The sequence below is a fragment of the Leptopilina boulardi genome, unplaced genomic scaffold (assembly GCF_019393585.1).
Source record: "Leptopilina boulardi isolate dan_hultmark-lab unplaced genomic scaffold, ZJU_Lbou_2.1 LbouV2_316, whole genome shotgun sequence".
NCBI classification, from domain to species: domain Eukaryota; kingdom Metazoa; phylum Arthropoda; class Insecta; order Hymenoptera; family Figitidae; genus Leptopilina; species Leptopilina boulardi.
In genome coordinates, this window is record NW_026137881.1 from 2,677,883 (window position 1) to 2,694,634 (window position 16,752).

At 25.1% G+C, this 16,752-nt stretch overlaps 2 protein-coding genes across 9 annotated transcripts in view; one reads left to right on the top strand and one right to left on the bottom strand.

The window, feature by feature from the left end:
• The window catches only part of LOC127283992 (putative ankyrin repeat protein RF_0381), a 316,254-nt gene that overhangs the window by 17,241 nt on the left and 282,261 nt on the right, over positions 1-16,752 (top strand). The window lies entirely within an intron of this gene.
• Positions 1-16,752, bottom strand: part of LOC127283991 (inactivation-no-after-potential D protein) — a 95,112-nt gene that overhangs the window by 14,753 nt on the left and 63,607 nt on the right. For all 3 annotated transcript variants that reach the window (XM_051309223.1, XM_051309222.1, XM_051309224.1), the window contains 4 exons: positions 11,118-11,243; positions 6,215-6,306; positions 3,029-3,227; positions 271-361 (listed from right to left, as the gene is read on the bottom strand). In XM_051309223.1, coding sequence (XP_051165180.1) covers positions 271-361; positions 3,029-3,227; positions 6,215-6,306; positions 11,118-11,243 — 508 coding nt within the window. The remainder of the gene's footprint in view (positions 1-270; positions 362-3,028; positions 3,228-6,214; positions 6,307-11,117; positions 11,244-16,752) is intronic.

The following is a 16,752-nucleotide window of genomic DNA, read 5'->3' on the forward strand; positions in this document are numbered from 1 at the left end:
ATTTTTTATCAATAATTTAAAAAATAGAAAAATATTTAAAATAAGATAATGTACAAATTTCCATATAATTGATTTTAAATAATTTTGTATAAAAAATTAAAGTATTATATATAAATTGTCTTAATAAAAAGCTATTCTCTTCCTTTAATAATTGAGAGTTGAAAAAATATTTTTTTCCTTCAGTCTATTTTAAGAAATTCGAAAAGAAAATCTTATATAAAGGAGGAAAATTTTCTTTCTATTAAATTATAAAGAAACACATTTTCTCACTGTTTGTATATCCGAAATCATCCTCTTCTTCAGGATCAGCTTCAATTTCCGCTTTCGTTCGTTTTACATTACCAGCACTTTTCCTCGAAATCTGAAAAATGAAGTATAGTTTATGGAATTTTTCTCGTGTAAATTTTTTTTTTATACGAACTTTTTAAGAATGAATTATATAAAATTCTTTGCAGATTTTCTCAAAAAATAATTGATAAATTGAGTTAAAATTTTTTGGAAAACGAGGGTTTTTTTAAAAGTGAAATTCTACTAAATAAAAATTCGAGAATTCTTAATTCGACACCAAAATAAATTCCGTCAGGTCTAATGTGGGAAATATTCGTGCGTCCCGAAAATTCGCTAAAATAGTAATTATTTTAATGAGAATTAGGATTTTTTCGCACGGTCGTATTTTAAATAATAACAAAAAAGTTATCGATTACTTCGAGTCAAAAAAAAAGTAATAAAAAAATAAATCTTTTTTTTGCATTAAGAACTCCAGTAAATAAAAATTGCGTTTAATGAAAATTTCATTTTTACCAAAAGTATTGTAAAAAGTAAAGTATTGTAAAAATAATTGGTTAGAATTTTTAATTTATGGAATTTCATTTGTCATAATTATTTTTGAGCCCAATTTTGATTTGCTCGAATTCGTATTTTGCAGAATTTTCATCAAAACGATTTTCTATATTACAAAATTTTTATATAACCGAAAATTCACTTCACAGAATTTTTATTTCTTCGAATTTTTATTTGGTCGAATTTTTACTTAACATAATAGGCATTTAAAAGAATTTTTATTGGTTTTAATTTCGTTGCATAAAATTTTCTTTCAGATTTCATTTGTACGAATTATTATTTGATATAATTTCCATATAACCGATTTTTCATACTACATGATTTTTACTTAACCGAAAAATCATTTAACAGAATTTCTAATTGATAGAATTTTCATTTGTCCGAAATTTCAAATGTCCAAACAAACAATCGACAGAAAGATATCGGCGCGATTTTCAAAATCAACCAATCAAAAATTATCCATAAAATTGTGATTGGTTGATTTTAAAAATCGCGCCGAAATCTTTTTATCGATTGTTTGTTCGGCCATTTGCAATATTGGACAAATGAAAATTCTATCAATTAGAAATTCTGTTAAATGATATTTTGTAAAAAAAATATCTTTTCAAAAAATCTACCTTGCCGACTGATGGTAAAACAGTTTTTAAAATAAAAATACAAAAATTACCGACACAGAAATCTACCTTACCGTCTGATGTTAAAAAATTTTTTTTTGAAAAATAAAAATATAAAAAATTACGGTTATATGGAAATTATATCAAATAATAATTCGTACAAATGAAAATTCATCTGAAAGAAAATTTTATGCAACGAAATTAAACCCAATAAAAATTCTTTTAAATACCTATTATGTAAAATGAAAATTCCAGCAAATAAAAATTCTATAAATAGAATTTTCGGTTATGTACAAATTTGGTAATATAGAAAATAGTTTTGATAAAAATTCTGCAAATTCCATAAAATGAAAATTTTAACGACTTTTAGAACATAATCATGCGTCCCAAAATTTGAAGCAATAGAATATTTTAATAAATTTATTTATAATAAAATATACTAAGAATAAAAAAATAATATAATAAAAATAAAATAAAATAGAAAATAAAATAAAACAATTGAATAAAAATTATGTTGCATGTGGTATTTCAATGTTATCAATATTCTGATTCCGGCAAACAAAACTGTTGTTAAATAAAAATTCAGTGAATTTTTAACGCGTGAAATAAACCAGAAAAAAAATCGGTTATTTTTTCATACCAAAAATAGTAGACATCCTATATGTATAAATTTATGATTAAAAAAAAAAGAAATTGAATTCCTGAAAAATGTTGCATAGTTCTGAACTTTATAATAGTTTATTGTTGAAGAATGATAATCAAAAAAAAAAAAAAAAAAACTTTGGGAATATTTGGTATATAATGAACAATGAAAAGTAGTTATCAGACTTCATAAAATGCAAACTTTTATAACGCACACACACACAATGGAAAGAGTTGAGATAATGACCCCAAACGACTCAAGACTCAAAATATATATTATGCATAAAGTGGCATTCAACATTTTTCCCTGTCATGAAAAATTTTGCTATTCATCCTGAAACTATAATAAATTGAACATTTATCGTATAAAACATTATAATATAAAAACTGAGTCATAAAATAACTTATTATACCTAATAATTATTATTTGTAATACAAAATTAGTTAAATATTTATTTAACAAAGAAAATTTACAAATTTTTCAATTTATAAATATTTAATAATATTTTTTTCAACATTTTTTTTAATTGTTCTGTATAGAGACTATTATTTTAATTATAATAATTTTGAAAACAAAGGAATTTGATTAATTTTAGCCATAGAGAAAACGAATGTCCCGAAGGATCTAATTCCTTTAAATCAAAGGCACATTCTTTTGTTCGTGAACAATATAAAGAACGAAGAGCAAACGGATTTATTATCTTCAGAAAAAAGCCCGTATTTTTTAAAGAAAGAGAGAGGGTATTCTTTATTTCGCGAAAAATCTAACAATTAAATAATTATAAATTTTCTAATTTAAGTGTGGGTAAATTATTTTTTTTTTTTTAAATCATTTTTACTGAGGATTGCATTTTCTTTAATAAATTAATAAATTATTTAAAAAAAAAACAATTCTCAGCATACTATGATGAGAATGTAAAAAAAATACTCACTTCAACGCCAGCTTTTGTATAAACATTTCCCTCTAATTCGCGAGCGTCTTCTTCTTCGGAACTTTCATCCGATGAGTATTTTCGTGTTGGTACTGGTTTTGCTGGTTCTCGTGGTTCTTCTTCTGTGATCTCCCGAATGATTTGGGATTCCCCTGGTGGTGATGGAGCTTTCTTACGAATAGACTTCTTCATAGAAGATCTAAGATACACAATGTGACATTGATTTATTTATTGTAGAAAAATTTTTCCTTTTATATATATGTTCTATTTATTTTCTACTTAACAAAAAAGAAATTAAGTTCTATTTTTCCATTTAATTGAAGTTTTATTTTATATTATTTATAAATAAAGTAAATATATTAATTTTTTTTATTATTATAAATTTAAAAATAATTATTATTTATAAATTCATTATTTATTTGCTTTTTTTGAAAACTGTCAAAATTATAATTGGTATATAATAAAAAAATTATTTCGTTGTAAAAAATAAATTTATTTATAAAATCTGAAAATTATGAAAATTACATTGACAAAAAAAATTGCATTAATGTTTAATCAGTTTTTTATAAGAATTATTTCAAGGTATTCCAAAATTTGTTTCTGAAACACTCTTTAAATATGCGAATTAGATAAAAATAATTAATTTGATAGCAAAATTTATTTGATTCAAATAATCGGTTACTTATGACTATTATCAAATAAATATTTACTTGAACCAAATAATTTTTATTTTAATCAAATAAACTGTATTTGAACTAATAATTTTTGTATTTTAAACAAATACCATTTCATTGACTCAAATAATAAATTTATCCGAAATTTTGTATTATATTTTAAATTTTCTTTATTCAAATCAATCTCTTTGATTCTGAAGCCGGATTTGAATCCTTTTGAATCCTAAAATTTTATTCCGAATCAATCCAATTTAATTGGAAACTGATTGATTCGGAATTGAAATTTCAGAGTTAAAAATTTATCTTTGGAATAAAACGGATCGATTTGGAATTATCCTGGAATGAAGTTTTTATTCACTTTCATACTTTAGATTCGAATAAATACTGTTTTGGGTCGAAAATAAATTTCGAAATACCTTTTCATTATAGAAATCTTTTATTATATTAAGTTAACATATTTCCAAAAACGACACCGACACCGTGACCTCGACACCGTCCTTAGAAAATCTATTTCCACTTATTTTTAAATTAAACAAAATACTTTGCCATATGCTTTTAGAAAATCTTACATACTTTTTTTTGCAACATGTTTTTTCAATTTTAACACCCGAAAAAGGGTTATTTTGCATTATCATCCCAAAAAAGGTTATTTTGCAATTTTATGCAATTTTTTACGAATTTTTGGATATATACCTTTAAAATTACTCTATTTTTAAAAAGTTACTGATAAACAATTTTTAACCAATTTTTTATGGTTTTTTTTATTATTTATTGTTGTTTTTTAAAATTTTTAGTTAGGAACCTATAATATTGTGCCTAATTTTAAGTGTCATTGAAATCAATTGTTTTTAACTTAATAATTTTAACATTTCTTATTTTAAAAGGTTTTTCGATTTATTATGAATATTTTTCAAAAAAATTTGCAAAATCTCCATGTCTTTGTGGGGCAATTTACAGCAATATAATATAATATAATTAATATTGTTGTTATAATTATAATAAATTAAAACATTTAACAATTGTTATTTCATCCTTCAATGATACTGATCAAAATTAAGATAAATTTTATACAATATTAATAATATATTAATTTAAAACATAAATTATATATATATAATATACATAAACTACAATAAGTAAACAACAATAAGTAGGGGAATTGTGTCAGGGTTGGACACAGTTTTGGTTTTTTGTTTATAAATATTTTGTTTAGATAAATTCAGTCAATTGTGGTATATGGGTGGAAAGATCTACAAAAGAGGAACACTTTTGCTGTGGACCGTAAATTGATTGGTCCAAAATTAAAAAAGTTATAAACATTAAAAAAAAAAATCTAGTCAGGGTTGGACTTTTCAGTCAGGGTTGGACACTTTTTGAAAATCGAAACGCATTATTGGTAAAAACGTAAAATAACATTTGTAATGTTTTTTATTCTTATTTTTTCATGTTTATCTTTACTTATTGTTTACAACTTGTAAAGCTTCATGGGTTTAAAAAAGGAATGAACTCAAATTATAAAAAATAACGCTTTATTGTTCCAAATAACTCAATGAAATGATGAACAAAATTTATACAATTTAAGTGTTATTTTTCTAATATCTTTGGCACAATTTTGCACTGAAATATCAATAAAATAAAATTTATTTATAAATTGCGTCAAATTCATAATTAATATGGGTGTCCAACCCTAACTGTATAAAGTGTCCAACCCTAACTAGAAGCATCATTTTCGAATTGTGCTAACCATAACCAGACATGTGTCGCGATTCGATTTTTCACTTTTTTTCTTCTTAAATTATGTACCCCACAATACATTCAATAAGCTTATCTTTCCGAATTCTTGCTTTTTTTACACATTTTTTAGGTTTATTCACAAGTCAAACAAAACTTTTTTTGTCTCTTCGATTGCACCGAAGTCACAAGAGACGCTACTTTTGATTCTCCTAAAATGTAATGCCACAAAAAGTTAGGTTATACTACTAGAAGATTCGTCACGTACGCACACAGGTGGCGCTAGTGTTCTTATTTAAAAAAAGCCAAGTGTCCAACCCTGACACTATTCCCCTACAACTATAATCGAGGGAGCGTTAGCGAGCGAGGAATACATCGCTAGTTATAAATTAATTTCATTAAAACTTAAAAAAAATTAATTAATTGAAATTATAAAATTAATAAATCACTCGTGACAAAATCCAGTATAAATAACAACTCTCAGGAAAAAGAGAATATGAATTCTGGGTTTGAATTTTTTTTTTCGTTTTCAATCACGACTATAATCACGGCAATGGGGAAAAGCTTTTATGATTCAGTAAATCGTAAAGTCAGAGAATTTTTTTTTCCAGCAAAATGAGAAAGGTTGCCTTTAAAAGATTGTTTTGTGTGCACAATACGATCCGCATGTTTCTTGAAATGTATATAAACCACTTTTAAAATCTCGTTTTTAATAAACAAAAAAAAAATAACACATTCTACATTTATATATAAATTAGAAATATATATTTTTTTTAATTACTTGCGCATTGAACTGCGTTGAGTAGGTTCAGATTTTTTCTCAGAATATTGTTTAACGAATTCCACTCTTGAACGTGATTGATCCACATCTTCCTGTAAAGAATAATTATACTTTTTTTTCTCACAAAAATTTCGTAAATTATTTTATGAAAAAAGAAGATAAAAAATAAGTTCCATTTTTTTGATTTATAAATATTACTTTTTTAAATATATTTCTATTAAAAAAAATTCTTTCCTTGATTCAAAGAGAGGGAGAGAAAAAATATTTCTTTGCTTCAGGAAAAAATTTCTTTAACTTAAGGAATATTTTTTTGTTTGAAATATATATATATACATATATAAATATAAAGAAGTAAAAGACTTCATCATTTTGTTGAACTATGTAAAGTATTTTTTCTTTTTATTCCTTTTTTTTAATTATAAGCGCAACGAAAAGAAAAGTACAATATATATATATATAGATATAAATTTAACATCAGGATATAGAATAATTTAAAAAAGGTTTTGATCCTCTTTAGAATGAAAAGAATCAGCAGAGAGAAGGCAATAAACTAATTTATTTGAAAAAGTTTTAACGTCACTGTTTGCGAAAAATATATATTTCAAACTTTAAGAAGTATGTCACTTTAAAGCCGTCCTATATAAAAATAAATCAAACTCTTTTGGAAAGCAACTCTGCACGAAAGTGGAGTTTTAAATGAGCTTTGTTTTTTCCACAATTCAGCAGAGTTCTAAATTCCACGGGTCTTTGAAAACTTGAAAGTTCCGATACTCGTTTAGAATTTAAAATCGGTCTTTTATTTTTCTCACATTGGTTTTGGTATATATATATATTTTTTTTTTTTACGTGAACCAACTTTTAACGGTGACAAACGATTTACATAAAATTTTTTTAAATTAAAAAAACGTATGAAGACAGCATTTATATTCAATTTAACACAAGTTTGAATAAAAAGAATAATATTTTCTTAGCGTTTCCTAAAAGTAGAATTTAATAACAATTTGTTAGGCACTTTCTTGACCAATCATCTTTAACGGCATGTGGGGAAACCCACGTGACCATGGGAAAATGTGTTTTGCAATATTCCAATTTTGTCTAAAATGAAAAGAGATTTTAGGCTAAAATTTTGAGGGTTGATATATTTGGGTACAATGCACCGCGCTCTTTTAAAAAAAACTTAATTTTGCGTTAAATTATTTAAAATCTAAGATTAAAAAGTTTAATTTTTAAACGAAAATGATAAGAAAGATGGCGATGCATACACAGACGTTGCTTGAGTGTGTCACTGCTCCAGTAAACAGCGCCAATTCGAGCAAGTGGCAGCTGATTCAACTATGATATAATACATTATTTTACTATTTATTGCTTTATTTTTATTATTTTTACGTTAAGTGAAGAACAGCTCTATGCTTTGCACCCTCCTTTATCAAGTCTTGAATATTTTAATCCGAAATCATTATTTATTTCAGAGAAAGTTGGAAACCACAAAAAAACGTCCTTTGCCCACATGGCCTTAATCATAGTGGAATATATCTTTCTTTTAGTTCTTTCTTTTTTTTGTTTACCACAGTGGAAAGTGTTTATTTCTTCTCTTATATTTTATAAGAAGTAAATAAATCAAATACAAAATTTTTTTTGTGAAAAAATACTATAAATAAAAAAACTGTAAAAAATGACAAAAAATGTGAATGTAGTAAAGTACCCTGTGAAAATTTATAATATTTGTGTCTTAAATACACTGGTTTCCAGTGAAATTCCACTGATTCAAATTTAGAGATATACTTGGGTAAAGTAAACCTTTTCGTTTTGAGGTTATATTCCATTGACAATTATAATATATTAATATAATTTGCTAACAGGTCGCAAATTTAGTAAATTATTTTAAACGGTAATTACTTTTCTTTAATCATGACAAAAGTTATTATTATTATTATTATTATTTTGTTTTTAAAATTTTTATTATTATTATAGATTATTATTTTAATTAAAGTTGGTGATATCGGCCTTCGATGAATTAAAATTATAATTATGTAAGTCACAATTAAAAAAATTCTATTGGGTCAATCAAATTATATTTCACCCCTAAGTCGTTGTAACCTATTTTTAGAAAAGTCTTATACAAGGCTCAAAACCCCAACATTAAAGGTATTATTTTTCATATTTATATAATTATTAAATTAAAAAATCAATACAACAATATAAAAATACATTTAAAAGAATACTTAATATTGAGCAGTATTCAATTTAAAACATATTTACAAATTTTATAGAAAAATAACTATAATTAAAAATATATGTTGTAGTTGTATTGTTGTAAGTTCACGTTGTAAGTTGAAAATTTCTAGATTATATTTATAAAAAATATAGGGGAATGTATCTATGAGTGGACCACCTTTTTATTTACTCAAATAATTTTTTGCAGTGAAGGAAATTTAAAAACTATAATACACATAGGAATTTTCTTCCTCAGCTATAGATGAGAAAAAAAATTTAGTAATTGCAAACAAAATTATTTGGTTAAACATTTTTAAATTCCAACAAAAATTTGGTTTCGACAACAAAATAATTTGGTTAACATAACAAAATAGTTTGGTCTAAAAAACCAAATGATCGTTTGTTGCCCTAACCAAAATTTGGTTGCGACAACCAAATAATTTGATTCGCTCTCAGCTCATAGCTTAACCTTTTGCGGCACAGAGGTAACCCAGATTACCACCTATTTTATTTACAACTTTTCTTACTGTTTTTTAAGCAATATTCATTAATTTTTTTTAAGTGAATGAGAGCACATTATTGAATGAAACGAAAATAAAAGTAACAATATTTACGCAAAAATTATAAACAATTATAAATAAATAATTTTCAAAAAACTCATTATTTTGGAAAAAAAATTCATTACAGAAAATTTAGGTAAAAAGGAAACCGATATTTTGTACTCGGAGGTTTTCGGGGTGGCTGATTACGAATCTGAAGTCTGTTTTTAAAAATTCAAAATGGCGGATCCAATATGGCGGACGCCTTTTTCAAAACTTAATGCAATTCACTTGAAAATTGTTACTCGGGGGTTTTTGGGGTCGCTGATTACGAATCTGAAATCAGTTTTTAAAAATTCGAAATGGCGGACGACTTTTTGAAAATCTAATGCAATTCGTTTGAAACTTGTTACTCGGGGGTTTTTGGGGTCTTTGATTACGAATCTGAAGTCAGTTTTTGAAAATTCAAAATGGCGTATCCAATATGGCGTCAGAAAAATTTTAAAAATCCACGAAATTTGTTTAAAACTTGTTACTCGGGGGTTTTCGGGTCGCTGGTTACGAATCCAATGTTAGTTTTTTAAAATTCAAAATGTGGATCCAATATGTGCTCATTGTAGTACAAAAGCTGACCAAAAGCGAACATCCTGAATTTGTAAAACTTGCAATGTTCAACGCTGCCTATTGCCAGCAAGAAAGTGTTTCGCCGCTTATCACAACTAAAAATGGAATTTTACTTACGATCCGCCATTTCCACTTTTAAAAAACAAACTTGATATTTGTAATCAGCAACTATAACAATCAGCCTTTTTCAAGGCTACCAAATCATCTTAAAAAACCCCGAGTAACAAGTTTCAAGCGAATTGCATAAGATTTTAAAAAGATTTTAAAAATCTTACGCCATATTGGATCCGACGGGATACATGTAAAATTTTGAATTTTTGAAAACTGACTTCAGTTTCGCCATCAGCGACCCCAAAAACCCCCGAAAACAAGTTTCATGCGCTTTGCTTTAGGTTTTCAAAAAGTCATACGCCATATTGGATCCGACATTTTTAGTTTTTGAAAACTGACTTCAGATTTGCAATCAGCGACCCCAAAAACCCCTGAGTAACAAGTTTCAAGCGAATTGCATTAGATTTTCAAAAAGACATCCGCCATATTGGATTCGCCATTTTGAATTTTTAAAAACTGACTTCAGATTCGCAATTAACTACCCCATAAACCCCCAAGTAACTAGTTTCAAGCTAATTGCATTGAGTTTTTAAAAAGTCGTCCGCCATATTGGATCCGCCATTTTAAATTTTTAAAAACTGACTTTAGATTCGTAATCAACGACCCTAAAAACCCTTATAGTGTAATTTTTTAATGCGTCGATTTACATGGGTATTCACACTAAAAATGTTTTTAGGGTGTTATTTATTAGTTAAAACCAATAGTTTAATATTTCGCATTTGGTTTCATAAAAATCGGAAAGGTGGTCCACTCATGGATACATTACCCTACATTAAAAATATTAGAATTTAAAAAAAAATTGGCCGCAACAACTCTGGTCGAAATATAATGGATTCACCCTTAAATAAATAATTTATAATGTTATTGCATTATATAAAACCTCCCTGAAGTTGGCTTCAACGCTAAGTGCCAAAAATTGTTTTTCGCAGAATCAAAACTATCAAAACATATTTAAAAAGATTTTTGGTCCACACAATGCCTTGAGAAGTATTTTTCAAGGTATTATTTGAATTGAAAAATTAAAAACAAAATAATTTGAAATTTTTGATTCTGCGAAAAACAATTTTCGGCGCTGAGCGTCGAAGCCGACTTCAGGGAAGTTATATAAAATATTATTATTTTTGAATTGAATCGTTTTCGAAAAGGGCTCAACTCAAAAAAGCATAAGAGTCATTTTTGCATAAGAAATTAATAGTGAAAATGACTCTTACGGATTTTAGAGTTAAGCCACCTTTTTGAAATTCACGATTTAATTAATTCTTCGTATTAATAAATAATAAACTAATAATTAATTATATCTAATTACATATTTATTTAATACATCTTTAAAACGTTAGTTTTTTGCCTTTCCTTTTTCATTATAAATAAAATTAATTTTTTTTTCGGTATAATAAATATATTATATAAGAACTTACCATATGCACCAATGACTGTACCAGAAGACATACCGGATTGCCGGAGGCTTGAATCACCTCCACAGCTTTTTCATATGTACTATTCCGCAAATCTATTCCGTCCACTTCGATTATTCTGTCTCCCGTCTAAAAATAAAGCAAAAACCGCAATGTGAATTGGAGAAATATAATTCGCGTTATATCTGGAATAAGATTTGAAATGCACACACACACACACTCACAGACAGACTTACGTTATGGAAAATATGATAACTGAAAAAAAAAATATCGTTGAAATTAAAAATGTCAAATAATAAAGAAGAGAAAAATTTTTCTTCAATGTGTATACTTATAAAAGTTTACTTTTAAACAAACTTCAACTTTCCACCGCGTGAAAAGTGGTTATTATAAATGTTTCGAAAGTTTTTTTTCTTTTTTTTTTCTTTTGTTGGAAAGAAAAATTTAATTGTCTTTGGTAATTTTCCCGATGGGAAATTATCAGCATTTTATAAATATAAAGTTTCATTTGAAACTACGGAGAGTGCAGGATTCTCCAAGTTTTGATTAAATTCTAACTAATGTTTTTTGCTCAATCTTATATATATATATATAAATTTTAGATTGCAAAAACTTGGCAAATAAGTTTTACAACCTTTTTTAAAATGTTTTTTTTTTTTTGCTTGAATCTTATGGTTGGTACTTAGATTATTCATAAATTAAAAAAATAAATAAATAACGAGGTTCCTTATCAAAAATTTTTAAAACGAAAATAAATTGCAAAAAGTCATTAAAAATTTTTTTTTTTAGTGTTTTAATTACAAAAACATGCACCCAGATAAGTGATATATTTGTTTCACAGCCTAATAAATATTTATTTGATTTAAATAAAAAATTTTATTTACGCTAAAAAAATAGGCTAGTAGGGTATGAGACAAATATACGTTTATTTAACTCAAATATATTATATTGGAGCGCATGATTATCTGATAAAAATCATTAGCCAGAATTTTCATTTGTATGAATTTCATTTGATAGAATTTCTATTTGGACGAATTTTCATTTTTCGAATTAGTATTTGAATTACTTTCTTTGTAAACGAAATTTTATTTAACATAGTTTTTAGGTACCAAATTTTAATTTAATATAATTTCTTTTTTACGAAATTTTTTGTTATCCAACTTTTTATTTTATAGAATTATAATTTAAACCAATTTTAATTCATCAAAATTCGCATTCAGCAGAACTTTAGTGATTCGAATTGTATAATGTCAGAATTTTTAAACTATCGAATTTCCATGTGTCAGAATTTTTATTTACACGAATTTTTATTTGATAGAATCTCTAAAACAGAGAATTTCCATTTGATATAAGTTACAAATGGCCGAACAAGCAAGCGTCAGAAAGATTTCGGCGCTAATTTAAAAATAAACCAATCACAATTTTCTTAATAATTCCTGATTGGTCTATTTTAAAAAACTGCGCCGAAATCTTTCTGACGCTTGCTTTGTTCAGCCATTTATAATTTCTATCAAATGAAAATTCGCTGTTTTAGAAATTCTATCAAATAACTAAAATTCGTGTAAATAAAAATTCTGACACAATTCAAATAACTAAAATTCTGCTAAATGAGAATTCTGATAAATTAAAATTGAGTAAAATTATAATACTTTTAAATAAAAGGTGAATAAAAAGAAATTCGTTAAAATAAAATTTATGTCAAATAAAAATTCGGTACCTAAAAATTATGTTAAATAAAATTTCGTTTACAAAGAAAGTAACTCAAATGCTAATTCGGAAAATGAAAATTCTTAAAAAAATTATGTCAAATAAAATTCGTACAAATGAAAATTCTAGCTAATGATTTTTATGGGATATTCATTCGCCCCATTATATTTGATTCAAATAAAACATTTATCTTTTATGTGTTGAAACGGTAAAATACGTAAGATTTTCTGAAAGAATATTACAAAGGATTCATTGCAAATTAAAAAAAAAGTTTTATTACTGAATAATAATTAAAAACAAAAGTTTCTTGTAAAATTCTTATTTTCATATATTAAATAAAATAGGGTTCGTAAGCTAATGAGGAGAGTTGACTGTAATATTATCGGAATCTTGTCAAACAATATATATATATAATAAACTCCTTCAGATTTTATTGATGTTTACCAACTATTGGCAAAAATTTCATTCTTAATTAAATATTAAAAGACGCATGAATATTTCTCATATTAAAATTATCGGAATTTTTTTGGTGTCAAATTAAAAATTATTATTAGAAATTAATTCTTATTTTCATATATTAAATAAAATAGGGTTCGTAAGCTAATGAGGAGAGTTGACTGTAATATTATCGGAATCTTGTCAAACAATATATATATATAATAAACTCCTTCAGATTTTATTGATGTTTACCAACTATTGGCAAAAATTTCATTCTTAATTAAATATTAAAAGACGCATGAATATTTCTCATATTAAAATTATCGGAATTTTTTTGGTGTCAAATTAAAAATTATTATTAGAAATTAATTCTTATTTTCATATATTAAATAAAATAGGGTTCGTAAGCTAATGAGGAGAGTTGACTGTAATATTATCGGAATCTTGTCAAACAATATATATATATAATAAACTCCTTCAGATTTTATTGATGTTTACCAACTATTGGCAAAAATTTCATTCTTAATTAAATATTAAAAGACGCATGAATATTTCTCATATTAAAATTATCGGAATTTTTTTGGTGTCAAATTAAAAATTATTATTAGAAATTAATTCTTATTTTCATATATTAAATAAAATAGGGTTCGTAAGCTAATGAGGAGAGTTGACTGTAATATTATCGGAATCTTGTCAAACAATATATATATATAATAAACTCCTTCAGATTTTATTGATGTTTACCAACTATTGGCAAAAATTTCATTCTTAATTAAATATTAAAAGACGCATGAATATTTCTCATATTAAAATTATCGGAATTTTTTTGGTGTCAAATTAAAAATTATTATTAGAAATTAATTTTTCATTTTGAGGTTATGTTAGAGTGTCCATCCTCCTTAATATAAGTTTTGTTAAATAAAAATTTCGTTATACAAAAATTCTGTTAAATAGGAGTTCAGTTAATGAAAATACTGTTATGAATATTTGGATAAATAGAAATTCGATAAAAGAACAATTCTAATAAACAATAGTTATTTATGACACAAGTGCATAAAGTCGTTGATTATACAAGTGTGAAATTTGCAGCACAAGGCGAAGCTATTTGAATCAGTGAATTTTCAAATTTAGAGAGCAAAAATTTCAACAAGTGAGAAGTATTCATGCGTTCCAATCTTAAAAGTATAAAATATTATGTATTATTTTTTTGAATGTTATTAATTTCAAAATAGAAATGATTTCAAATTTATCATACAATATAACAAATTGTATTTTCACTTTCTATTTTTATGATATAAATTCAAAATTTAGAGAATGTTATGTCAAATTCATTTTCATATATTAAATTACTAACAGACAATTTGTATTCAATTTATCCATTATTATTAACAATTTCCACCGCAATATCGTACCATCAATTGAAATGTTTAATCTACTATTGATTCAATTTTCATCCGTCAAAACCTAATAATTTCCAAATATTGATCCAATTATAAATTCACGCTATATATATATAATATTTTCATGCTAATACGAATTGCTTTGCTATATATGTAATATTTAGTTTATTATTAAATGTAATAATATAAATTATTTTTGTCCAATTTCTAAATTTTTATATTTATAATAATTTTCATTTATATAAATATTTAATGCAATTATATATACATATATATACACAATATACAATAATTGACGGACGCGTTAGATTATTGTATTATCCCTGAAGCAGACACTTTAGACATTTAGAGCTTGATATTATATAATAGTAACACAATATGTCTTGTTAATCAAAAGTTTTATAACTGTTGTTATTTAAAAATTTAATTATTTTTAAATAATGAAATTTATTTATAAAATAACAATTTTACATACGTAGGTACAAATTTAATTAAATACACTGAAAGAAAATTTTATTTGATTCAAATAATTGGTTATTTGACTATTATCAAATAAATATTTACTTGAACCAAATAATTTTTATTTGAATTAATATGGGAGTCACCATCTTTATTTTGAGTTCTTTAAATTTTAATGATGACAGGTAGTTATATTTGTTTTCTTGCTTTATTTATTTTTTGTTTCAAAATTTTAAATCTATTGTTTAATTTGAAAATTATTCAACTACTTATTTTGCTTATGATATTTTACGAATATCATTCTCTACCAGTTGTAATAAAAAAATTTGTTTCGTTCTTTCTAAATCATATAAATTAATTTGTTGTGCAAAAAGTATTAAAATATAAAAAATATATTTAACATAAATATAAAGGGTTTGGAAATAGATTTTGACCTAAAATATCAAAAAAAAATTCAAAATCGACTCTTAGTTTGAGCTCAATATAAAAAAAACCTAATATATTGACAAATATTAACCAATTTTCTTCATTGAGTTTTTATTTTAAAAGTTTTTACTTTTTGTAAGATTTGTTTGCCTACATGTAGTTACAAGTTCCAAACTGAGTGTTTTTATAATATTCGCAAAATTAAATAAACGAAAATACCGATATCTCGAAAAAAAGAGCAGCTAGGATTTTGATCTCAACGGATTTTTACTTCTGATATGATGTAGACCCAGGTGAAACGATTCTACGGAAATCACTCCACGGAAATTCCATACGGAATTCCGCAAAATTTTGAAAGTATTCCTTTCGTAATTTTGCGAATTTTTTTGGAAGAATTTCATACAGAATTGCACAAAATTTTCAATAAAATTCCACAACTTTATTTTTTGCTGATTTTTTTGTGATTTTAAAATAACTGCTGCTACTATAACGAAAACTAGTCGACGATAATGTTCCTGGTGGATATAATATAGAATTTATGATAGATTAATTAATATCTAGTCGAACTTATTTGAGAGGTCAATAAAACGTTTTCCAAAAGAAATTTACTATTTTTCAGTCAACTAACTATAACGGTAGTTGAATTTCTCGACTAATTTTTTTCAGTGTATCCACCAGCACTTATTTTAAAATTACAAAAAAATCAGTAAAAAATACACTCAATAAAAAAACTAGTAGATTTTACTACTTTTTAACTACCCTGCATAGTTCAATAGGTCCTTAACTGAATTTAAAAAGTTGTATGGACTATTAAAAAGTAGTTAAAAGAACTAAGAATTTAGTTGGGTCAAGGAGATTTTGTAATTGTTCTAATTTTTGAAGTTGATTTAACTACTTTTGTTAAGTACAATTAACTACTAATTCTTAACTCCATAAAAAATAGTTAAATTGACTACACGCGCACATAGCTAAAATAACCAAAAAAGTAGCTACTTTTACTACTTTCAAGTCAGTTAACTAAAGGTATTTGAGGATTTCGGCTAAATTTTTTTCAGTGAACAGTTGTGAAATTCTAACAAAAATTTTGTGCAATTCTGCATAGAGATTATGTGTGTAATTCTTATAAAAAATTCGCAAAATTACAAAAGAACTTCTTTCAAAAATTTTGCGGAAATTTTTGCGGAATTCCGTATATAATTTTTACGGAA